Source organism: Oryctolagus cuniculus, chromosome 5, assembly GCF_964237555.1.
Source record: "Oryctolagus cuniculus chromosome 5, mOryCun1.1, whole genome shotgun sequence".
In the NCBI taxonomy this organism is placed as follows: Eukaryota; Metazoa; Chordata; class Mammalia; order Lagomorpha; family Leporidae; genus Oryctolagus; species Oryctolagus cuniculus.
The window spans coordinates 39060765-39087296 of record NC_091436.1 but is presented as its reverse complement, the minus strand read 5'-3'; the positions used below and the strand labels follow the sequence as shown (position 1 = coordinate 39087296).

Sequence of the window (26532 nt, the reverse complement as noted above, 5' to 3'; positions counted from 1 at the left end):
GCTAGTTCTGCTGCTACTGTTGTGTGAAGTTACAGTTGTAATGCTTTGCAGCCTTCTCTGTATGAAGATGACCTACTTTCAGTACTCTTTTCAGAGTTCTTTTCAGAAAGGGGGGGTGAATTTGTATTGACTCATGCACACTTTTAACTCAATTAACTGCATATTTTGTTTGAAATAACTTTTATTGTTAAATCTGTAATCAAAGAAAAGGTCAAAATGTGAAATCAGTGGTGAGTAAATCTTGCCTAACCAGTACAGTCTTCTAACTAAGATTCCAAAACTCAAGGTAAAATTATCTTAACACCTGTGCATGTGCGTATATTTTAGTTCTGAGGCTCAGATAGTTAAATGGGTGTAGAAGCAGGACTTTGTTTTATTGCTGCTTGTTGGAAAGTGACCGCGCAGTGAAACTGGGGCATAATTTTTAATTTACATAAATACAGAGTAGATGCTGGGCCTTTGTGCAGAAGGAGCAGAGTGTATGCTAGTCTTGCTGTCAGCAAATGTCTGCTTATCTCTAATTGAATCTGTGTGTTTCCATAGACAGTGATCCCATCAGGCTTCCGGGTTGGAATGAAGCTTGAAGCTGTAGACAAAAAGAATCCTGCGTTCATCTGTGTTGCCACGGTAACAGATATGGTGGACAATCGTTTCCTGGTACATTTTGACAACTGGGATGAGAGCTATGACTATTGGTGAGACATTTTCCAGTGATATGTGCTTTTTAAAGTGTAATGTTTATGTAATAAACAAGGTACATGGCTTAAAAACCGTAATAATCAAAACTCACAACAAAGAAATAACAATGATGTGCCCCACTGTTTTCTCTTGCAGATTTTCAATTTTTTGCCTATTCCATAATGCATGTATTTCTTAATAACATCCTTTAATGCTAGCCTGTGATATGGATTTTGGTTGACTTCCTACCATGGAAGTGAAATTTACACACTCCACATCCCCAAGATCACACACATGTGTGTGCCCATGTCCCACTTTCCCCTTCAGCTTCAGTGTCTCTATCAGCTTTTTAGGAACTTATTCTAATCTTCCTTGGTATGTACATTCCCAGTAACTAATTTAACCATTCATAGTAACTGAATACAAATAAATTAATTGAGGAATAATGTTTTTAATCTTAGATTTTTTAGATATAATGCATAAACTGGTAAAGGCAAGATATAAAATTATATAATCATAAAATAATTAAAGCCTTCATATTTGTATTAAATAGTTGAACTAAGGATTTTCCAAACATAATTCATGTTCATTGATTACTACAATTCAGTTTTGTGGTGAAACAGATTTCTGAAGTATTCAGTTCTACCTAGAGAACATTTGAAATGAAATAAAATATGACTAAGGTTGCATTATTAAGTGAATATTAATTTATATAAATACTGATGAATTTTAAGAAAGCTTGACATTACCTTTTAATAAATATGTATTTAAATATTCAGTTGAAATAGTAGTAATTGGATTCTTAGGTATTTGAGTTTTATTTACATTGTTTAAAAAGAAGGGAGGCATAAAAATTTGAAATCTTTTGTTATTCATATTTTTAAAATGCTTTCTGTTATGTGGTGCTTTTGCTTTTTACAGAATTAAAAAATAATATGGAAAAGCCATTCCATGATTGTATTTCAAGATGTATTACTTTTGAATATTTTGGTTTGTTTTCTTCAGCTTTGTTCTATAAAGCATCATTTTTCTTCATGGGATGTGTTTGTGTTTAGTTTGTGATAAAAATTTTTATCTAAATAAAATTTCAATCCTTTACAAAAGTGTAATAATAAAGCGATAATCTGCAGCCTTTACTTAGTTAGCTTCAGCAATTATCAGCTTAAATCCAATGTTGTTTCCACTGTATTCCTCCTCCTAACATCCTAAATCTAAGATTATTGTAAAGCCATATCGTAGTTCTTTTTTTTTTTTTTTGGGACAGGCAGAGTGGACAGTGAGAGAGACAAAGAGAAAGGTCTTCCTTTTGCTGTTGGTTCACCCTCCAATGGCCGCTGCGGCCGGCGCACTGTGCTGATCCGATGGCAGGAGCCAGGTACTTATCCTGGTCTCCCATGGGGTGCAGGGCCCAAGGACCTGGGCCATCCTCCACTGTACTCCCTGGCCACAGCAGAGAGCTGGCCTGGAAGAGGGGCAACCGGGACAGAATCCGGCGCCCCGACTGGGACTAGAACCCGGTGTGCCAGCGCCGCAAGGTGGAGGATTAGCCTAGTGAGCTGCGGCGCCGGCCCATATCGTAGTTCTTTTGAATATTCTAATTTCTACTTTCTAAAGATAGGGATTATTTTTTGATTTTTAAATATAGCTCTTAATATTATTAGCATACTTAAACACTTCTCCCACTTGTTGAGTTTTGGTGGTTTTAGACCCACATAAGGTGCACACTTTGTGATTGTCTTGATGTTCTCTTAATCTGTGTTAATTTACAGTCCCTATTTTCACTTCCCTGTATCTTTTACTGAGGAAACCAGGTCACTGGGCCTGTTGAGTCCCACAGCCTGAACTGGCTGATTGAGTCCTACCATATTGTTTATCATGTTCTGTTCCTCATAGTTCTTGTCCATTGGTGTTCTATTTAGAATTGTCCATACTTATTTTGAATTTCTGGATGGAGAAGAAAATTTTGAATTTAAAATGTTGTCTCCTCCTGTGTTTCTGGGCTGTGATGATGGCAATACCAGTGTGATGACCTGGGTCCTGTCCTTTCATTAGTAAATAATACTATTATCATTTATGTCATAGAGCCATTATTAGCATTTATTATGGAGAATGTTTGCTTTTAAAGTTCTGGTTCATTTGGGGAGAATTTGTATTTTAAACTTTTGTGTGACTTAAACAAAATGGGCAAATATCAGTCTATTTTTATGGTCTCATAAGTACTACAGTATTTTAAAGTATAAGTTACTTATTTGACTTAAGATGTATTGCCATTCAAAACACTGTCCTTGGGGAGAGGGGAAATTAAGTTTAGAAGAATTTGTTACACTTTTTTTTAATGCCAAAACAAGCAGGAGGAGCACAGGAAAATACTGATCTTTTAAAAGACTGATTTAGCACTTTTATGCCATATAAACTACTATAATTATTCACAGGCTGGCATGGACTTTCAGGATTACTTACACTGGTAACTATTGACATGAAATCTTATTTTGTTAATTATCAGAAAAAGGAAATAGTGCATTCTCTTCCTCAGCGTGCAATTAGGGAACACTGAAAATCGCTTAAGTGTACTTGAATTTCTCCAATTTCACTGAACATTATGTTCTTTGATCTTTGAATTTGGGTTTTTATCAGCATAAATTACTTAGGTATGTGATTCAGGTTATAGATTGGGTTTCCTTTCTTACTTTAAAGTAATTTGAAAGTGAATTTTTTTTCCTTTGAATTAGCTTGTCACCCTACATCTCTTTTTAGATTGGTGGGAATTTGAAAACACATATATGTCTGTATACTTTTGGGGTGCCATATATTTAGCTGCAATAAAACATTTCTTCCATCTAAAGAGGAATGCGATAAAAATGGATGCAGGATTGAAGTAGGTTTTTTATGAAAAGAAAATAGGATATATTAGAATAAAATTTGCTTTACTTGTGTGTTTCCTCTGAACTTTCGTTACTGATCATTGGTAACTGTTTTGTTCTGTCCCCTCAATGGTCATAGACTTAGTTCCTAAATATCACAGAATATTGGAACTAGAAAGAACTGTAAGGATTCCCCTGGGAAAATGAGTGCCATGGGGGAGCACCATCTTCCCAGCTCTGTACAGCCCCCCCCACCATCCCTGCCCTGCTGGAGATGTGGGCTTGGGGACAGCCTGTGAAATGAAAACATCACATCACCCTCTCTCCATGTCTCCCCAGGGCACTGGCAATAAGTCTTCCTTTTTAGAAATGTTATTTTCTTTTCTTTTTTTTTTTTTAAGATTTATTTATTTATTTGAAAGTCAGAGTTACACAGAGAGAAGGAGAGGCAGACAGAGGTCCCGCATCTGCTGGTTCACTCCACAGCTGGCCACAATGGCTGGAACTGTGTCGATTTGAAATTAGGAGCCAGGAGCTTCCCCCGGGCCTCCTACCTGAGTGCAGGGGCCCAGGGACTGGAGCCATCCTCCACTGCTCTCCCAGGCCACAGCAGAGAGCCAGACAGAAAGTGGAGCAGCCAAGACTTGAACCAGAGCCCATGTGGATGCCAGCACTGCAGGTGGTGGCTTCACCCACTGCACCCCAGTGCTGGCCCCTAGAAATGTTATTTTCATGTGACCTTGCCTTTTAGCCTCCAGGAAGGCATGACAAGACAACAGGAGAGTTAGCCTATTGCTAAATAGAAAGGCTTTAAATGGGTGAGGTTGCAACATCAGATGCCTTTGATTCCATTCCAGTATGTGAGGCTGTGCAGAAATCAGCAACAAATAATGCTATGAAAAGGAGAGTGTTAAATTAGTGAATTAGAACAAACCTGGGCTGGGACCTTTTCCCAGCTATCTCTGATTATACTGTAAACATTTTTATTAGAGATGATCTCTTTTCTGTTTATAAATTGGGGTAAGAATAGTTTCAGAAGTCTCCATAAGATAATATTGACAAGTTGACACGATGCTGTCAGTTTCTTGGAGTGGTGTCAAAGTTAGCAGGCTTGCCGTTACTTGATTAAATTTGGGAAGCGCTGGGGCTATCGGTTAGACTGGACAGTTCTGAACTTCAGCCCCAGGAGGCTGATGATCTGCAGAAGGAAACACAAACACCACTGTCCTGGCTGCAGCGTGGATGGTGGCAGATGGTGTTGGTTATCAGAAGCATCCACTTACTGTCTGCAGAGGCTCATGGTGAGGAAGACTGGGTCAGACTCACAGCGGGGTTCTGGAGAAAACATTGTCAGGGAGAAGGGATTTGAGCTGGACCAAGAAGGACGAAAGGAACTGATGACTTAGATGAGATATTCCTGGTCAAGGATAGCACTTGGGTATGTTTGGGGAATGGCAGCCAGTTTATGCCTTAGATCTTCTAAGCTGTAGTTGCCCCCTTTGCAAAGGGGGTCAATAATAATACTTACCTCATCAGGAAGTTGTGAAGAGTTTTAGGAACAGAAACCAATTTGCAAAAGCTGACAAGATAGAGGCAGTGAATGAAGTTAAAAGCGAATCATTGCTTGAGAGGGAGTGGACTTCCAGGAAGGGTTCCCAGCACGCACAGCAGAAGGAAGGAGGAAGGAGGCCACTGCAGAGGGAGGCAGTGGAGTTATCAGAGACTGGGTTTTGATGGCACCAGGTCTCTTAGGATGGGCTCTAAACTCTAATCTGTCTTAGTCTGGAGGAAAGAAAGCAAGAAAAGGAACATTTGCCAGCAGGGTGATGGCATCGCCTTTATGTTTTCCAAGTAGTCACTGAGTTGGTGAAAGGCTCTAAGTAGGAAGCAAATGAATACTGTTAAAGCTACTGTGGCGTGTGAATTAAGGGTGGGAGGGAGACCCAGGTGACTCAGCCGGAGGAACTCTGGGGTTCAGAAGTAAAGCACAGGGGTCGGAGCTGTGGCGAAGCGAGTAAAGCTGCCGCCTGCAGTGTTGGCATCCCATATAGGCGCCGGTTCAAGTCCCAGCTGCTTCACTCCCAATCCAGCTCTATGCTATGGCCCGGGAAAGCAGTAGAAGACGGCTCAAGTGCTTGGGCCCCTGTGCCCGTGTGGGAGACCTGGAAGAAGCTCCTGGCTCCTGGCTTGGGATCGGCACAGCTCTGGCCATTGTGGCCAGTTGGGGAGTGAACCAGAGGATGGAAGACCTCTCTCTCTCTTTCTCTCTCTCTCTCTCTCTCTCTCTCTCTGCTTCTCCTCTCTCTGTGTAACTCTGACTTTCAAATAAGTAACTAAATCTTAAAAAAAAAAAAAAAAAAAAAAGTAAAGCACAGAGCCATGAGGGCCATGGCACGTTAGCAAATGGCAGGGCCAGGGCAGGAGGGAACTGGTTAATAAATTGGCAGAGCTGTGCTCTGGGTTTAGGGAGTGGGAGAGGCCAAGTGTCCTGTATTTCCTCAATGAGTCTGAAGCATTATTTCTTGAAATGAAGGACTTTGATATTTCCCTTAAGGCAGCATCTTCAAATGTTCTCCTTGACTCTCTGCCTAGATCTGCAGAACCCAACCTGGGTGCATGACTTTTGTTTAGCTTTCTGGCTGTCACTGATAATACCAGGATTTTTTTTTTTTTTTTAACCCAAGGGCTTGGGGAAATCCCTTAACCTCTTTGTGTTTCCATGAAATGGTCTTTTCGGTCTGTACATTTGATCCTTCTATCATAAACATGGATTTTTCATAAATTATTTCTTTGGATTCTGATCCTTTCAAGACTTACCAGTTTAGGTCTAATTTGGATCTTAGCAGCTGTCTTGAATAATGTGCACTTTTATGAAATGAACTATTAAATGATTTTTTGAAAATGACTTCTGTGATATATGTGAAAACTCTGAAGAAAGAGAGAGGCACAGTAATCAGTGATGTGCCAGACTTTGCCATTAGTTGTTCTTCATTCTATTTCTTTGCAGTTACATTTCTGATTTTGAACACTAGATGGGACTAAGAGATGACTTGTTTCACAGTGGGAGCAGGAAGGATTTCACAGCCTTCCAGTTTTTGAATGAAGTATGGTTTGCTTTTTGAAAACATAAGAGAGTACTTCAAAACTTACAGATTTAATGATACGGGTTGATTTTGGTGCAAAAACAGTTTATTCATAGTACGTGGAGATGTGTATTATGAAAAAAAAAACTATGCATCAATTTCAAAACATCCTTAGCACCAAAATAAGTTCAGACTTCTAATTCCATTTTAATGAACATTTTTGAGGTACCCACGTTTGTAAAATAGATAAAAATAGGGATATTTTGTCTTCTTTATTGAGATGGTCTCCAGGTTCATTTCAAATGGTGATTTTGGTTGTATTTAGATATTATTAAAAGCTTTATGTTAATAGATTCAGATAATTTAAGAATGAATTGTCACAATAAGCCACATTATTTTTTTTGATTATGACTTAAAGAGAAATCAAAAGTTTGTAGTGTTTAATATTCTCACTTGAAAATAATCAACAGGAGTCCTGCAGATAATTAGAAAAACTACTGTATTAGGAAAGGAAAAATAAAACTAATGTCGTTTTTTCTTTTTTTTTAACTATTATTTAATGAATATAAATTTCCAAAGTACAGCTTATGGATTACAATGGCTTCCCCCCCATAACGTCCCTCCCACCCGCAACCCTCCCCTTTCCCACTCCCTCTCCCCTTCCATTCACATCAAGATTCATTTTCGTTTCTCTTTATATACAGAAGATCAGTTTAGCATATATTAAGTAAAGATTTCAACAGTTTGCACCCACATAGAAACACAAAGTGAAAAATACTGTTTGAGTACTAGTTATAGCATTAAATCACAATGTACAGCACATTGAGGACAGAGATCCTACATGAGGAGTAAGTGCACAGTGACTCCTGTTGTTGACTTAACAAATTGACACTCTTGTTTATGGCCTCAGTAATTACCCTAGGCTCTTGTCAGGAGTTGCCAAGGCTATGGAAGCCTTTTGAGTTCACCAACTCTGATCATACTTAGACAAGGTCGTAGTCGAAGTGGAAGTTCTCTCCTCGCTTCAGAGAAAGGTACCTCCTCCTTTGATGATCTGTTCTTTTCACTGGGATCTCACTCGCGGAGATCTTTCATTTAAGTTGGTTTGTTTGTTGTTGTTGTTGTTGTTGCTGTTGTTTTTTTGCCAGAGTGTCTTGGCTTTCCATGCCTGAAATACTCTCATGGGCTTTTCAGCCAGATCCGCATGCCTTAAGGGCTGATTTTGAGGCCAAAGTGCTGTTTAGGACATCTGCCATTCTGTGATTCTGCTGTGTATCCCACTTCCCATGTTGGACCATTCTCTCCCTTTTTTATTCTATCAGCTAGTATTTGCAGACACTATTCTTGTTTATGTGATCCCTTTGTCTCTTAGTCCTATCATTATGATCAATTGTGAACTGAAATTGATCACTTGGACTAGTGAGATGGCATTGGTACATGCCACCTTGATGGGATTGAATTGGAATCCCCTGGTATGTTTCTAACTCTACCGTTTGGGGCAAGTCAGCTTGAGCATGTCCCGAATTGCACATCTCTTCCCTCTCTTATTCCCACTCTTATATTTAACAGGGATCACTTTTCAGTTAAGTTTCAACACTTAAGAATGACTGTGTATTAATTGCAGAATTCAACCAAAAGTATTAAGTAGAACAAACAAACAAAAAATACTAAGAGGGATAACATATTAACTTGTTCATCAACAATCAGGACAAGGGCTGATCAAGTCACTGTTTCTCATAGTGTACATTTCACTTTAACAGGTTTCCTTTTTGGTGCTCGGTTAGTTGTCACCGATCAGGGAGAATATATGATATTTGTCCCTTTGGGACTGGCTTATTTCACTCAGCATAATGTTTTCCAGATTCCTCCATTTTGTTGCAAATGACCTGATTTCATTGTTTTTTACTGCTGTATAGTATTCTATAGAGTACATATCCCATAATTTCTTTATCCAGTCTACCGTTGATGGGCATTTAGGTTGGTTCCAGGTCTTAGCTATTGTGAATTGTGCTGCAATAAACATTAAGGTACAGACCGTTTTTTTGTTTCCCAATTTAATTTCCTTTGGGTAAATTCCAAGGAGTGGGATGGCTGGGTTGAATGGTAGGGTTATCTTCAGGTTTCTGAGGAATCTCCAGACTGACTTCCATAGTGGCTTGACCAGTTTGCATTCCCACCAACAGTGGGTTAGTGTCCCTTTTCCCCCACATCCTCACTAGCATCTGTTGTTGGTAGATTTTTGAATGTGAGCCATTCTAACCGGGGTGAGGTGGAACCTTATTGTGGTTTTGATTTGCATTTCCCTTATTGCTAGTGATCTTGAACATTTTTTCATGTGTCTGTTGACCATTTGGATTTCCTCTTTTGAAAAATGTCTATTGAGGTCCTTGGCCTATCTCTTAAGTGGGTTGTTTTGTTTTGTTTTTGTGGAGTTTCTTGATCTCTTTGTAGATTCTGGTTATTAATCCTTTATCTGTAGCATAGTTTGCGAATATTTTTTCCCATTCTGTCGGTTGCCTCTTCACTCTCCTGCTAGTATTTTTTCATGAATTAATACCATTCTCTAAAATAAAGTCCTTAGTAGTAATCCATAACCAAAATTATTGTTTAGGAAGAAATTAAGATAATCAAACCCAGAGCTGTAAAGTTTGGTTTATGCAGTTTATAACAAAGTGCATCAAAAGGAATTATGTATTAAAATATCTTCCATGAGAAAATGTATTTTAAGAAATGTGGCAGTTACCAAAAGAACTTGGCACTGACCTAGCCATGCTTTTTTTCCTTTCATATAATCTCATATCCCCTCCCCCTCCACACATGCCCATGTCACTCTAATATAGAGAGAAAAATAGTGTTTGATGAGGGGCATATGAGATAACAAGTGAGTAAAGAAGCCATTTATTATAAAGATGAAGGTATTTTCTACTGCAGTTAGTTCTGAGAATAATCAGCACTATTGGCTTCATTAACTCACTATATGTGACTATTTATGCTGTGCCCTTGGAAGGGTTGGTTTGGAAGGCAGTGGCTCTTTGCTAATCTCATCACTTGGAACGTTTCTAAGAAAGGTCTCTGTTTTTTGCTACTCTTAAATTTATACACTTTGCCTTCTACCTCTGCTGTTCTCTGCTTCACTCTACACAGTCTCAGCTCTACTCACAGCATTAGTACCATCTCAAACGCTGATGACTCCCAAATTTGTATTTTTACCTTGAACTTGGCCCTTGAACTGAAGATTTTGGCTCATTGTCTCTTTGGCATCTTTACCTGTTAGACCCATCAATAGCAGGGCCATTCACTCACTTGGAATGTCAGACTGTGTTTGCCATCTTTCCCACCTCGAAAGACGGCAGCCACAGTCTCCTGCTGGTCCATGTGCCAACCCTTGTAACTTCTTGACTGCTTCACTTCGCTCCCACCTGATGTAAAATCTATCAGCAAATCCTCTGGGTTCCAGTGTCTGGTCATTTACTCTTAAAATGTCTTTCTGAAACAGTCGCTTATTGTTAACTTCATGGCTCACTCTGACCAGCCACCATCATCAGCTCTGGCAGTCGCCTCTGACCACCTGTCCTCTTGCTCCCGAGGTCATTTCGTCTGTATAACAGAGAAGTTACTTTAAGGTGTAATCAGGTTATGTAGCTCCTCTGCCTGAAACGCTTCACGGTGATGTCCCCTTCTCCCTGAGAACATCCCAAGACTTCACCATGGGCTCAAGGCCCTTTCTGACCTCATTTCCTGCTCTCCTTCCTTCAGTTGTTCTTCCCACTCCTGACGTCATCCTCCACGGTTTCTGCCTGGATGTGTCCCCTCTGCCTGGGATGGTTTCCTTTCATATTGTTGAGTGGATGGGGTTCTGTCTTCAGTTCTTTCAGGTCTTTGCTCAAATGTTGCCTTATCTGCCGGTTGCCTGGACAAGTACAGGAGAGCTTTTGCATTGTCCTACTCCATGCCTTTCCTTCTCGTCATTTGTGTGCATAGCATTGTGTTACCAGAGTCTGTATTTTATGTGTTTATCTCTTGTGTCTTCCCACTATACATAGTGTCACTTATGCCTTAAGGAGCTTATATTTGTCTTATTTGCAGCCATGTCATCAGGGCCATCCAAGTACCTCATAAGCACTCAATGTTTGAATGAATGAGTAAGCTAATGAACGGATGGAACATTTCACATGTTGAGATGAGGAAGACATAAAACAAGTGTGGTTTTAAGGACCAAAGAAGCAGATGTACCAGAGGTGCATATTGATTAAGGGCCTTTGAAAAAAATACTTGCTTGACTACAGTAAAGATGACAGGAGGAGAAGAAAGAGGTGAAGAAAAGGCCAGCGCCGCGGCTCACTAGGCTAATCCTCCGCCTTGCGGCGCTGGCACACCGGGTTCTAGTCCCAGTCGGGGCGCCGGATTCTGTCCCGGTTGCCCCTATACCAGGCCAGCTCTCTGCTGTGGCCAGGAAGTGCAGTGGAGGATGGCCCAGGTCCTTGGGCCCTGCACCCCATGGGAGACCAGGATAAGTACCTGGCTCCTGCCATTGGATCAGCGCAGTGCGCTGGCTGTGGCGGCCATTGGAGGGTGAACCAACGGCCAAAGGAAGACCTTTCTCTCTGTCTCTCTCTCTCACTGTCCACTCTGCCTGTAAAAAAAAAAAAAAAAGAGAGAGAGGTGAAGGAAAGAGAGACTTTGTCTCAGTTCCTGTTCCTGTTCTCTGCCATTCTAATGGGTAATAGGAATCGCATGTTGGTTTTGAGTGATGGAGCTTCTTTTTGTATTTGCTTTCAGAGATACTGAAATAATTTAACTTTCTGTATATACAATCTTTTTTTCCACATGACCTTTATCAACTGATATTTTGAATTTTAGTGATGTTGTCTTTTAACTTTTCCTTTTTTGAAAGTACAGAGTACAACAAAATTTATAGCAGAAAGAAAACTGCATAGTAGCCGGCGCCGCGGCTCACTAGGCTAATCCTCCGCCTTGCGGCGCCGGCACACCGGGTTCTAGTCCCGGTCGGGGCGCCGGATTCTGTCCCGGTTGCCCCTCTTCCAGGCCAGCCCTCTGCCGTGGCCAGGGAGTGCAGTGGAGGATGGCCCAGGTGCTTGGGCCCTGCACCCCATGGGAGACCAGGAAAAGCACCTGGCTCCTGGCTCCTGGCATCGGATCAGCGCGGTGCGCCGGCCGCAGCGCGCTGGCCGCGGCGGCCATTGGAGGGTGAACCAATGGCAAAGGAAGACCTTTCTCTCTGTCTCTCTCTCACTGTCCACTCTGCCTGTCCAAAAAAAAAAAAAAAAAAAAAAAGAAAGAAAACTGCATAGTGTCAAATGAATATGATTCTTAGCTAAATCTAATAGAAATCTACTTGATATTAACATATTGGAAGAGTGAAAGATCCTTTGGTTTAGCAATTTTTCCCCCAGAATAAATCATAGTAAATGGAATTCTGTGGAAGTCTCTAAATAACTTTTTTTTAAAAAAACTTTTCCTAGTAATTGTGTCTATCCTGATCACTACAGTTTTTAATTTGTTTCACCTGCAGGTGTGAAGCATCTAGTCCACACATTCATCCAGTTGGTTGGTGTAAAGAACATAGACGAACCCTTATCACTCCACCAGGTTTGTGTTTGTTGTATGTCTAATATTATTTGTTGCTTCAGCAATATGCAGACTTTATCTGTTATGGGTCAGATAGTAGATATTTTAGGTTTTGCTTTGTGGTGCAAAAGCAGCTATAGACAATACCTGAGCAACTGAATATAGTTATGTTGCAGTAACACTATCAGAAAAACAGGTAGCTGCTCTGTAGGTGTTAATTTGCTGTCCCTTGATGTGACTTCAAGTATAAAGACTTCGGCTTACTCCCTACCACAGTCTCAACTTTGGTCTTTTTTTGCAAAAGTAAGTTCGATTTTAAAATATCTTTCATTTCTCCACTTGAAATTTCCAGATTTATTTTAATACACATTTCATTATGGTGTTCGTGTAAACATATTATCTAACATAGAATTGGATTGTCTATGGTTGGACAAATGCAGAAGCATGGATATGGGTGACACAGCATTTGTGGATGGAGCATGGACTATATATGTCAGGATCTGTTTCGATAGAAGAATGGGGTTCATATTTAAGTGAGAACTTGGTACTTTAGATTTTTTATTTAGCTTAGAACTTGCTCATTTGCATTTCCTCTTTCTATTGAGGTTCCTAGTTACAGAGTAGATTTTGCATCTGTATAATTAGTGGTGTGTCTCTGTTCTCTACAGTTTTTAGGTACTTGTGCTGCCTGACTGGCTACATAGGCTTCTCGACTTATTAACTTTCTCTCAGGCAGGGAACAGTGTAACTGCTGACAAATAGTGTCCTTGTTTTATGTCATTTTGAGGATTTCTTTTTAGTTCATATGCTAAAGAACAGATTCTGTAGCAAGATATGAATGGTTCCATGGCCCAAATGGGATGCCACCTGGAAGATTCTCATTTTAGTGTTCTCTCTCTCTCCCTCTCTTTCTCCCCCTCTCTCTCCTTCTCTCTCTCTCTTAAGATTTATTTATTTACTTGAAAGACAGAGTCACAGAGAGGGCAGAAAAAGGGAGAGAAAGAGAGAGAGAGAGAGATCTTCCATCTGGTGGTCCCCTCCTCAAATGGCTGAAACAGCCAGGGCTGGGACCTGGATCAGAAGTAGAGCATCTAGGTCTTGAACTGGTGCCCAGATGGGATGGTGGCATCACAGGTGGCAGCTTTGCCTGCTACACCACAACACCGGCCCCCATTCTAGCCTTCTTATGTCCTGTGGTTGATAAAATCTTAGTGGCTGGTGATTGCATAGCTGTCCATTTGTCAATCCTTTCTTTAAACTTGACTCTTTTTGATTCCATTCAGAGATCTGGTAAATAAATAATGAACCATTAAACAATAGGATTATACACCTCAAAATGATTAGAATAGTCAAGTTTATTTTATATATATCTTAACACAGTGAAGGAATGTGCACATAAACTTTAACAACCGGCCAAATAGAGAGACTGGCTTTTTGGGCATGTACCAGTGTTACTCTTTGGTCCTTGAGGGAAAAAAACGGCAGTTTCTCAGGTCCCTGTTATTTAAGGCAGGTTGCTGGCCCGGTCTCTGATCTCCTGTGGTGGGGAGGATCCTGATCCCGCAGTTCCCCTGTGGCTGCTCTTGTATTACCCCTGCTGCTTCATGGATGAATTTACCTCCCTAACCAGCCCTGCTGGCCTCCCCTTCTCTATTCATGTAGCCTGTGTTTATTGCTCTTCCAAAATTAAAATCTTTGCATTTTAAAATTATTTTTATTTTAAATTATGTATGTTACACATTAATACCCACTCAAGTTTACAGGGAAAATAGAGCTAATTGCAATTATCTCTTAATTTTTTTAAAAAAGATTTATTTATTTATTTGAAAGGCAGAGTTGAGAGAGACAGAGATTAATTTTCTATCTGCTTGTTCACTCCTAAAGTGGCTGAAATAGCCAGGGCTGAGTCAGGCCAAAGACAGGAACCAGAAGCTTCATCCAAGTCTCCCATGTGGGTGACAATTGGCCTGAGCACTTGGGCCATCTTCTGCCGCTTTTCCCAGGCCATTAGCAGGGAGGTGGATGAGAAGTAGAACAGCAAAGACTTGAATCGGCACCCGTGTGGGATTCTGACATTACAGGCGGTAGCTTTACCAGCTATGCTACTATGCCAGCCACCCTCTTGACAGTTTAGTAGCTAATTGTATCTCTCCAAAAAAGCTTGTTTCCTATCTGTAATGGTGAAACACATATATATGCATACATATCACTTTTATTGTGAATGTTCTGATTTAAAATTTTTTTATTTTTAAAGATTTATTTATTTGAAAGTCAAAGTTAGAGAGAGAGAGAAAGAGAGAGATTGATTGATTTTCCATCCACTGATTCACTCTCCAAATGGCTGCAATGGCCAGGGTTAGGCCAAGCCAAAACCAGGAGCCAGGAGATTCATTTGGGTCTCCCACATGGGTACAAGGGCCCAAGGACTTGGACCATCCTCTGCTGCTTTTCCAAGTGCATTAGCTGAGAGCTGGAGCTGAAGTAGAGCAACCAGGACTCAAACCAGCACCCTTATGGGGCTGCAGCACTGGCTTAACCCATTAATGCCAAAATGCCAGCCCCTGATTTAAATTTCTTAATTTATGGGAGATAGGTGCCTTACAAGTATGTTGTTGAATGAAAACAAGCAGATATATCTTTGGAAATTTATTTTTAAATTTGGTACAATTTCAGATGTACAGGACAGTTACAAGAAGAGTGCAGAACCTTTCTATACCCTTGATCCAGAGACATATTCAAGTTTGTCAATTTGTTTGAATGATGTCATTTATGGCAAAAGGATCAGACATTGCATTCAAGTGTCAGATCCCTCCAGCCTCCTTCCATTAGGCTCTCTTTATATGACTTCCTATGTTTGGGGACAGATTAGTCATTTTATAGAACGTGACTTGATTTGAGTTTGGTTGGTATTGCCTCATGCTTAGAAACAGGTTGTGCATTTTTGGCAGAAATATCACAGACAAAGTTGTGTGTTCTCATTGCTTCCTCTTAGGTGGTACATGATGTCAGTCTGTCACTGGTTCTTGTTTACCATTAATTGCGCAAGATGATATTTGCAATCTACTAATGCAGTTGTTTTTCTCTGTAATTCATAAGTATTTCTGGAGAGATGTTTTGAGACTGTATAAGTATTGTTTCTGATCTCATTGTTATTTGCTAGTTTTAACATGTATTGATATTTCTAGTATGGATTATCATTCTGACAAATGATAATTTTTCTTACTTCATCATCCCTTGCTCATAATTAGTTGATATTCTTCTGCAAAGAATAACTTTCTCAATTTCTTATGTCTTAAGTGTATCAGGATGTCCCCTAGATTGCTGTTTTTATTAGTGAGTTATAATTTGTTGTTTCATCCAGATTCCCCCCGGTTTTAGCCAGTGGGAGCCCCTCCTAGCTGATTCCTGTGTCCTTTTGACATAGAAACCACTTTTTGAGACTGTCTTGCTTTGTGGCTCTTTGTGGCTCAGCAGCACTTGTCTTGTGGTTTCCCTGGCCTCACCCATTGCCAGCTGTTTCTCCGTGAATCTGTGGTTCCTTTTAGCAGAGAATGATGTTTAGAAAGGATGGATCTGGAGGCTAAGTGCGCTCATTGTTCCTAGGGTGCTGCTGCTCTGGGCTTTTCAGTGGAAATAGTTAGAAAACATGTGCAAATACATGCAATAGTTTCCTTGTCTATTTTTGTATCTGTATGCATCAAAAACCATGACATTAACTCTGATTCACAATCAACAGCTTTGGCTTCTTTCTGGTTTTCCTGTTTTCATGTGTGTTGCTCTCTTCTCATCGAGAAACTTGGCTTCCATTACCTCCAAGGCATGTGCTGGTTTTCTTAGTGTTTTTTCAGTAAGAAATTTCCATCTCTCCTGGGCCACCACCAACCCCTGCTTTTTCTTGCCTCATGGACTTGGGCTCTGGAGCAGAAAAGGGGGCAAGAGGGAAGACAGGGTCATTTTAGAAAATATTCTATCGATAGTGTTCCATTGTTTGTGTGTGTTACTTTGACTTCACAATACATAGATACACTTGGAATATTTCACATATTAGTACTTACGGATTTGCCACGTTCTTTTTAATGAGTGCATTCTGTTTCAAATGTACTTTACTTTTTTGTATGTTTCTGTATTGAGGATCAATTAACTTGTTTTTACATTTTCACATTTAGAAACAACTATGATTATGTAAATAATCATATACCCACACATATTTCATTTTCTTCAGTAGGTAAAAATAAAATTGCTAGATTAAAGGGTATTTGTGATATCTTTCTTATGTGTATGACTATCCTTACCTGACAATATAAATTATACATACACATACAGCAGTATGTATAACATTTTTATTTAAAAAATACTAAATCATGATTAAGGTGACAGCAAACTGATTATTACAAATAGTTCTGAATGAGTGACTAGTATAAAGTTATGTGTATATAAACACAATTTCCTAGGTTATATTGGTAACATGATCTCAATATAAATATTAATATTGATAGTATTTCATAATATTTATAAAACAGTTCACTATTCTCAGTATTATTTTGGCTAAATTTAAGAGAATTTGAATTTTTCTTTTCTTCCTTAGGTTACCCAAATGTGAAACATTTTTCTTGGGATAAGTATTTAGAAGAAACCAATTCTTTACCTGCTCCTGCAAGAGCTTTCAAAGTGGTAAGATATGCATTTTGCAATATTTGATTAGTGTGTTTAGATGTATCATTTATTCACTTAAATTGAACAATAGAAAAGATTGTATTGGTAAACCAGAAAGGAATGAGAAGAAATCAGAAGGCAAAATGTGATGTGTTACAATTTTGAAGGTCAAAATTACTACTAGGATTTTTCTTGCTGGCATCTAAAATATATTTTTACTTTGGACTTCAGAGTTTCCTTGCAAGATAATTGCAAATGGGCTGGCTAATGCTCATTTATGTGAGCTAATATATATATGGAACAGATTTCATGTATTTCATATGAATGGTTTTAAGAGCATAGTAATACTTCCTAACCTATATTTGTTTCCACCCTCCCTCCTCTTTTATTTTTCTTTTAATTTTTACAGTGACATTCTTTGAATTTACTTTGTAATCAGAAGCTTAACCCTTCACTAAGTAAAGAATTCAGTAAGTAATAAGTAGGAAAACCACTGTTCCTTGAGAGTATAGACAAGGGCTATAAATAGGTTTCAAAATGTGAGTTTCACTCATACATATTAGTTTTTTTTTATACTCTGTGTATTAGTTACCACAAATCAAGGAAAACATATTTGTCTTTGGGGACTGGTCTCCATTTACATCTATTTAGTTGCGAAAGACAGGATTTCATTTTTTTTTTACAGCTGAGTAGTATTCCTCATGTATACATACCACAGTTGATGGGCCCCAGACTGTGTGGGGCGAGTTGTTGAAGCCTTATGATGGACTTCTGTTTTTCTGGTTAGATACTTGGAAAGCCCAAATCGGGATAGGAAAATAGGTTCCAATGAAAATTGTATTTGCAATCCCTTGGATTTGTTTATGGCAAACCACAATTTTTTTTTATTTTACTGCTTTAAATCAGCATACTTAATTACTGAAATGTAAGGTCACCCGCTTTCATTTCAGTATATTTCTAACCCGAGTTCATTGCTTCCTGCGTATAACATACTGAGATATTAAAGTAAACCTCAATTCTATGCAAGAATAAGAAATGAAATTTTTTTTTACTTTTTCATCTCAAATAGCTTGCTTTGTCATTTATATTTTCCCATGAGTTTAAAGGAGAAGATACAATACTTAAATTTTTAAAAATGTGGCATGATTAGTGTTACCATAAACAATACTTCAATAGATCCTTTTAGAATTTTGCTTTATTTTTGAATTTTTATCTGCCCTTTAAGTTAGTCTATGACAGAGCAGGGCTGAAATACCCTTTGCTTTAAACTGGATGGAGTTAGATCAGAACAATTCTACAAACCTAGTGTCATATCAAAGAAGAAACAGATTAATTTGGCTTTTGATGCCTTCCATCAGTTATTCTGTGTTCTTTATAGAATATTCTCACTTAATTTTCAGAACACTTTTATTATGCCCCCTTTACAGAAGGGGCCCCTGAAGCTCAGAAAATTGTAGTAATTTGCCAAATACCATACCAGACAGTGACCCTGCCTTCCACTTATTGCCTGAAATATTTTTGGAGGTTTTTTCTGAGTACTAAGGTGTAGGTAGCTGTCGGTTTGCCTTTCTCACTCCTGTTCCTGTAAGAGCTATCATATCTTACACATTTTGATTGCTAATTGTCTTTTTTTTTCTTTTCCCCCTTTTGCCTTCATTATCCCTTCTCATCCTGGTATCTTGTCTGACCCACTTTTATTTTTTTTTAAGATATTTATTTATTTAGTTATTTAAGAGGTAGAGTTATAGACAGAGAGGGAGAGACTGACAGAAAGGTCTTCCATCCTCTAGTTCACTCCCAAAATGGCTGCAATGGCTGAGGCTGAGCCGATCCGAAGCCAGGAGCCAAGAGCTTCTTCCTTGTTTCCCACGGGGGTGCAGGGACCCAAGCATTTGGGCCACCTTCCACTGCTTTCTCAGGCCATCAGCAGTGGGCTGCATTGGAAGAGGAGCAGCCAGGACGGGAACCAACACCTATATGGGATGCCAATGCCTTGGGCAAAGGCTTAGGCCACTAAGTGCTGGCCCCAAGAGCCACTTTTTAAAAATTCTTCCTCTTTCTCCATAAATTTCATACTTGCTGGTTTTGGCCAGTGCTATTCCAACAGTTGCGAATGCTGTCTTGTCTTTGCTGTGGCTCACCAAATATCTGTAGTGTTCAGGCTTCAGCCTTGATGTGCTCCTAGGCTAGGTTCTCAGGCCGTTTCTCTTGCTTACACAGGTGTGTTGGGATTGTGTCTTTGGATGGGAAAGGTGAGGTCGAGGACCACTCTAGGAACTTGAGTCTGTAGGGCTCATTCTCCAAAGAGCTCATCTGCTGCCCCTCCTCTTTGGTAGCACTGAGTCCACCTTCTCTTCCTCTGAATCTCACTGTGAACATTTTCTGTTATCACAGAAACCTCCACATGGATTCCAGAAAAAAATGAAGCTTGAGGTTGTAGACAAAAGAAACCCCATGTTTATTAGAGTAGCTACTGTTGCAGATACCGATGATCACCGAATAAAAGTAAGTATTCTCTTTTGTGGTTTGGGTTTGTCTTTTGTTACAAGATATTTTGGATGGTAACCTTAATAAAATCATAGAAGTATGCAAAATAAGTGACTGTGCATCTTTATAAGTCAGCTTTTATTCGGGTTTCCCCTTTAATTTGACTAAGGCATTTCTGAGTGGATTTTTAGTATTTTAAGTGTGTATTTGGATAAAAATGTAGATATAGCACATTGATAATATGTTCAGAAGAAAATGCAGTATGTCATTCTCCAGTAGTATGCTCATTTCTTAAAAGGTAAAAAGTAATTTTTTTTGGTGAAATGTGTTAGGTATAGTCTTTCTAGCAGAAAAGCCTGTATATTAACATAGAACAAGGAAAGATAAGTGGGTAAATGAAGGCATAGAGAAATTAGAGTTGGAGTATTAAATACCAGATACCTCTTGTACAGTGAGCAGGGGTCTCAGGAAGATGGGTTCAGAGTGTGAGTCTCAGGTGATTGAGAAGTGTCATGGTCCAGATTAGGAGCAGGAGGCCTCATCTCTGTCTCAAGCTACATCATTAATGTCACTGTCAAATCAGAACAACAGCCACTCTGCTTACTTCATGGGATTGTTCAGAATGTCTAGTAGGAATAGTAATAGTTATCCTGACAGCAAGACACTAGATATACGTTGCATTTTACAAGGTAACACTGCCCTCACATATTGTGACATTTCTAGTAATTGCAGTGTTGGAGATGGATGTTACCACTATTGTGTGGATGAGGGAGAGCCTCAGAAAGATTAAATGACTTCTTGTATTTATCATTGGCAGTGGTAGAACTGAATCGCAGTCCTAAACTGTAGGAATCTAAGTTTATGCTATTCAATAATAAAAAAACACATCCTCAGTGATTTATAAATTATAAAATAACATGGAAATTGTACAAATGTGATATTTTTATAAAATAAAAATATCAATTCATTATTTTTAAGGTTATATAATGATTGAACCTTTTGGAAAAATTTATATGATGCCTTTATTCAAGTGCATGTTCTTAAATATACTTGGTAGTAATATGTCATAAAATAGAGTATTTTAGAACTAAAAAAGTATTTTAAGAGAGAATCTAGACTGATAATCAAAGAAATATAGAATTAAAAATGTTACTTTTATAAGTCACATTCAGATTTGAAAAAAATTGCTTTGGTTTTGGTGTATGAAAAGTGAATTATCTCTTATGGATTATGTACGGAGGGATTATGTAAAGTATCTCAGCCTTTCCAAAGAACAGTTTGGTGATAAGCATCAAAATCTTAGATTTTTGTTTATCCTCTTATTCAAGAATTTCAGTCCTAAGAATTGATGTGAAGGGAATAACCAGAAGGAATTTGCAAAGATAAAAGCCTCATGGAAAATGTAACAGTGCTGTTTATAATATTTAACATCTGGAACAACCATAATAGCTGATGGGTAAAGTAGATTATTATGTCTACATGATGTTAAAATTAAGTATTTTAGAAGGATATTAACATGGGCAGCTGAAAAACTCAGGTTTAACATTATATCTGTGATCTGCTGTTGCTTTTTCCTACAGAACAGATACATAAGCAGTTCTTTTTTTATTTTTTAACTTTTATTTAATAAATATAAATTTCCAAAGTACAACTTTTGGATTATAGCAGCTTTTTCTCCCATAACCTCCCTCCCACCTGCAACCATCCCATCTCCCGCTCCCTCTCCCTCCCCATTCTTCATCAAGATTCATTTTCAATTATCTTTATATACAGAAGATCAACTTAGTATTTACTAAGTAAAGATTTCAACAGACTGCACCCACACAGATACACAAAGTATAAAGTACTATTTGAGTAGTAGTCTTACCATTAATTCACTTAGTACAACACACAGAGATCTTACATGGGGAGTAGGTGCACAGTGACTCCCGTTGTTGATTTAACAATTGACATTTTTATTTATGATGTCAGTAATCACCTGAGGCTCTTGTCATGAGCTACCAAGGCTATGGAAGCCTCTTGTTCACCAACTCCAATCTTATTTAGAAAAGGCCATAGTCAAAGTGGAAGTTCTCTCCTCCCTTCAGAGAAAGGTACCTCCTTCTTTGATGGCCTGTTCTTTCCACTGGGATCTCACTCACAGAGATCTTTCATTTAGGTCATTTTTTTGTTTGTTTGCTAGAGTGTCTTGGCTTTCCATGCCTGAAATACTCTCATGGGCTTTTTAGCCAGATCTGAATGTCTTAAGGGCTGATTCTGAGGCCAGAGTGCTATTTAGGGCATCTGCCATTCTATGAGTCTGCTGTGAATCCCTGCGTAAGCAGTTCTGTAAAGAAACATCCCCAAGTATTCACAGTGCTTCTGTCAGGGTGTTGGGATTATGAATGATTAGGTTTCCTTTTTAATTTTGGGTCTCATGAATATATATTACTTTTGTAATAAATGTATATATATATATATATATAATACACACACACACACACACACACACACGGATTTGGTTGCATGAAGGTCACATACTCTGCAGTGGGTGTGGGTGATTCAGTTAGTTAATTCAGCTCTTCCAGCTGAATTCTCTAGCATCCTGGTCCTTCCTTAACTCCCCAAAAAGAGCAGGCTATGAGAAGTACAGTGGACATAATTACCAGGCGAGTTTAATGACTGAAAGTGAATCGCAGCACAGTGGCCTTGTATTGTGGAGTCCTCAATAGGTCAGTGAAGAGGTGGCAATAATTCAGTATCAGAATTCATTAGAGGCTTCTGAGAATATAAACACTTCCACCAGTAGGAATTTTACTAACATGGGAGATGATACAGCAGGAAAGCTCAATTTTTTGTTTTCAGAAGAGGAAAATGCAGGCTGAGTTATTAGCATAGCTTAGTACTTTAAGCTTCACAGGGATAAAAATCAGCTCTTAAGCAATGAATGCATATGCTGTATGACCCAGCTGTCTCCCTTCTGGGTATGTATGTGAAGGAAATGAAATCAGTCTATGAAAGAGATTCCTTAACTCCCACCCAGCAGCTCTGTTCTCAAGAGCCGAAGATAGGGAATCAACCTAGTTGTGCATCAGTGGATGAATGGATAAAGAAGATGTGGTATAGGTACATGGCATAATATCATTTAGACATAGAAAAGTGAAATCTTGACTTTTATAACAAAATGGATGGAATTGGAGATTGTTACATTAAATGAAATAAGCCAGACACAGAAAGGCAGATACTGTACTTTGACTCTCAAGTGTGAAAGTTAAAAATAGCTCATCTGAACATGGAATAGTGATTGCTGGAGAACAGTAAGGATGGGAGGTAAGGGAAAGAGGAAGGTTGGATAATGGGTACCGAAATAGTCCCAGTAATGAGTTCTGGTGTTTCACAGCACTGTGGGGAGACTATAATCCACAAAAATGTATTATATGCTGGATACAGAACTGGAGGAGAGGGGATGGCATTGTGATACAGCCAGTTAACCTGCTGCCTGTGACCCCAGCGTCCCATATGGACTCTGGTTCGAGTCCCAGCTGCTCTACTTTCAACCCAGCTCCCTGCTAATATGCCTGGGAAACCAGGAACAGATGGCCTAAGTACTTGGGTCCTTGGGTCCCTCCCACCCATGTGCAAGACCCAGAAGAAACTCCTGGCTTTTGGCTTTGGCCTGGCCCAACCCTAGCCATTGGAACCATTGGGGAGTGAACCAGTGGATGGAAGATCAATCTGTCTCTTCTCTCTCTGTAACTCTGCCTTTCAAATAAATGAATAAAATCTGTAAAAAGATGAGTAAGTAAATACAAATAAAGTTAAATTAGAATAAAAACAACTGGAGGAGCTGGCACTACAGCCCAGTGGGTTTAGCTAGCTTCTGTAGTGCATACATCCACTGTGGTTGCCGGGTTCAAGTCCCAGCTGCTCCACTTCCGATCTGATTCCCTGCTAATGCACCTGGGAAAGCAGTGGAAGGTGGCTCAGGTCCATGGGTGCTTGCCACCCATGTAGGAGAACCCAAAGAACCTCCTGACAGCAGCCTGGCTAAGCCCGGCTGTTGCAGGCATTTGGAGAGTAAACACGGATGGAAGATGTTTCTCTCTTTGATTATCCTTCTCTCTCTCTCTCTCTGTAACTCTTCCAAATAAATAAATCTTAAAAAAAAAAAAAAGAAGAAGAAGAAGCTGGGAGAGAGGAGCTGGGAGGCTGCACACACAGAGAGAAAAGATTAAAAAAATGGAAAAGTTCATCTCCTGGTGTGATCAGTTTATACTGTGTGTGTGTATGTGTGTGTGTGTGTGTGTTGAAATATTGTGCTATACGCCATTAAGTATACAAACACTACATGTTAAATAATATTTTTAAATAAAATAATTTTTAAAAGTCCTCATTCTGGTGAAGGAAAATTGTTAACTATAATCAGGTTTTTAATTTATGTCCTATTTCACATATTGGGCTATTAAACAATTTACTGCCGCTTATTCCAGTGTAGGAAGATTTATAGATAGTCTGTGACTTACAGTGATTTGACTTTCTATTCTATTTTTCACTTTCAGTATAGTACTGAATAAATAACATGAGTTATTCTGTTCTTCATTATAAAATAGGCTTTGTATTAGATGATTTTACCCAACCGTTTTATGTTCTGAGTGTGCGTAAAGTAGGCTGGGCCAACCTGTGATGTGCAATTAGGTTTACTAAGTATATTTTCTTTTGTCTGTGGTGGGTCTATTGGATAGTTGCCCTATAATAAGTCAAGGATCATCTGTACTGTGAACCTGAGACTTCTGTTTGCTCACAGACTAAGCTGTATTTCATTTTCCTGGGTCACATACTTTGCTTTGCATGGTACCTGCTGAAGCATATCTCTTTGGATCTTCCTAATAAAGGGTATGTGAGAAGCATATTTTTTGACTCCTTGCATGCCTGAAAATGTCAGCGTATAGCCTTCTCACATCCCTTGACAAGACGTGTGAGGCCATGCTGGTTCCTTCTCTTTGGGAGAAATCCTTTTCTCTCTGTAAGCTCTCAGGACTGTCTCTCTGTCATGGATATTCAGCTATTTTGTGGTAGCGTGTCTTGTTATTGGGGTCTTGCCTGATTGTCATACAGAGTACTTGTGCCTTTCACTCTGAGAGTTTCACATCCTTCTGTTTTTTTAGAAGTGCTGTATTACTGCTTTGATAACTTCCTCTTGTCTTCTCTGTTCTGTTTTTGGAAGCTCTGCTATTCTGGTATTGAACCTCTTGGATTAACTCACTAATTTTCTTTCTTGTGAATCTCGCAGTTTTAAAATTCTACTTGCTTAGAGATATCTAATGTATTTCCCAAATCCTATATTACACTTCTAATTATAACTATATGTTTTTAATTTTCAAGAGTTTTCTTTAGATTTTCTGGTCCACCCCCTCCTTTTAAAAATAGCATCTTATTTTCTGTAGCAATTTTGTTTCTTATCTGAGGATATTGGTGTCAGTTTTTCTTCTGTTTCCTGTAATTGTTTCTTATCTGAGGATAGTGGTGAGAGTTTTTCTTCTGTCCCTTGCTTATTTCCTCCAAATTTCTTAATTAGTTTGACCTCTGCCTTCACATTCGCTTTCCTCAAATGTCAAGTGATAGTTGTTCATGTGCTCTCGTTAAGCAAAAGGCACCAAAAATTGTTTTCGTGGGTGGAATTTTTGACTGGTGCACTTTTCTGTAACAGAAGAAAACGAAGAGCCAGTGTTTCTACAGGAAGATCACCGTTTATTAGCCTGTGGATCCCTTCCTGGAAGCTTTCTATTTCTGCCAGTTTCCCCACAGAAAGGCTGGGCCCAATGGCTTCTCTTATGGGACAAAAGAAATGATGGGGTTGGACTATGTAGCTTCTCACTTGGCCCATGGAATTCTTGTCTGGCACAGGCCTACACTCCTTTGATACTGGAGTTCAGACCCTCAGCATTTGTATTTCTTTAGAAAGAACATTAGCTGGTTTTGCTGTTGCCTTCGTGTTTGGGATGGAGTAGATCTGGGCTCGAATCCTTCCACATTTAGACTTTGAGACAGTTCTTACATTTTTCAGACCCTCCTTACCCACTGGCTGTCTCTGGGCTAAGTCCCTCTTGGGTTCTCCAGGATGTGCTCATCTGGCTTCTAGTCCAGGTCCCCTTCTCTGAGCACCAAAGTGTCAACCAACCCATTTTCCTGAGTAGGTCAGCACTCAGTTTCATGCTCCGGATACATCACTATCATTTCCCCTCTGTCAGCTACTTTCCTTGTTGTTTGTCTTTATGGGTTGATAACCTTTCAAATGTAACTTTAGTCTCAGAAGAGAGTACACACCTGGGTCTACAATGTGTTTTTACTGGGGTCGGCATTTGTTAAGAAGGCACTTGGGATGCCCACATCCTGCATCAGAGTCCCTGGGTTACAGTCCTGGCTCCACCTCCGATTCCAGCTTCTTATTAGTGCATCCTCTGGGAGGCAGCAGGTTATGGCTGAGGTCATTGGGTCCCTGCTGCCCATGTGGAAGACCCAGGTTGAGCTCTGGGCTCCTGACTTTGGCCTGGTGCAGCTCTGGGCCTTTGCAGGAGTGAACCGGTAAGTGGTGTATCTTTCTCTGTCCCTCTCTGTCTCTGTTGCTCTGCCTTTCAAAGAGTGAGACAGAGAGGGTTGGTGGGGGGCTGGAGAGAAGTAAGAGAGATTGGTTCACTCTCAACACCTGCAACAGCAAGGCCTCAGCCAGGCCGGGAGCTAGGAGCTCCATCACAATTTCATGCGTGGGTGACAGAAACCCAAGTCTTGAGCCATCGTCTGCTGCCTCCCATGAAGCATTAGCAGAAATAGAAGAGCTTGGACTCAAACTGACACTCCACCATGGGATTTGGGCGTCACAAACTGACTTAACCCACTGTACCATAACAACTACCTCCAAAAAATACATATAAAAAATTAAAAATGTGTTTTACTGATTTGCCTTTCACATCAACAAAAAATTCTACCAATTCATTTATTTAAAAAAAGTACACTCTAAAAATATTGTTGTCTTAATCTTGAAATTGTTGATAATGTGTGAAGATTTTATAAAAAGGTCTGAATACTTCTAGGTGAAAATTGTGTTTGTTTTCCTAAAGTTTAATTGGAAATGTAATATAATAATATATAATAATAATAATATATAATAATATAATAAATAATCCATACTGTGTTTTGATCCATAA

The 26532-nt window shown here is 39.3% G+C and overlaps 1 protein-coding gene across 23 annotated transcripts in view; it reads left to right on the top strand.

The window, feature by feature from the left end:
* The window catches only part of L3MBTL3 (L3MBTL histone methyl-lysine binding protein 3), a 160400-nt gene that overhangs the window by 56020 nt on the left and 77848 nt on the right, over nucleotides 1-26532 (top strand). For all 23 annotated transcript variants that reach the window (XM_070073602.1, XM_070073597.1, XM_070073594.1 and 20 more), the window contains 4 exons: nucleotides 544-695; nucleotides 12156-12232; nucleotides 16797-16882; nucleotides 19259-19369. In XM_070073602.1, coding sequence (XP_069929703.1) covers nucleotides 544-695; nucleotides 12156-12232; nucleotides 16797-16882; nucleotides 19259-19369 — 426 coding nt within the window. The remainder of the gene's footprint in view (nucleotides 1-543; nucleotides 696-12155; nucleotides 12233-16796; nucleotides 16883-19258; nucleotides 19370-26532) is intronic.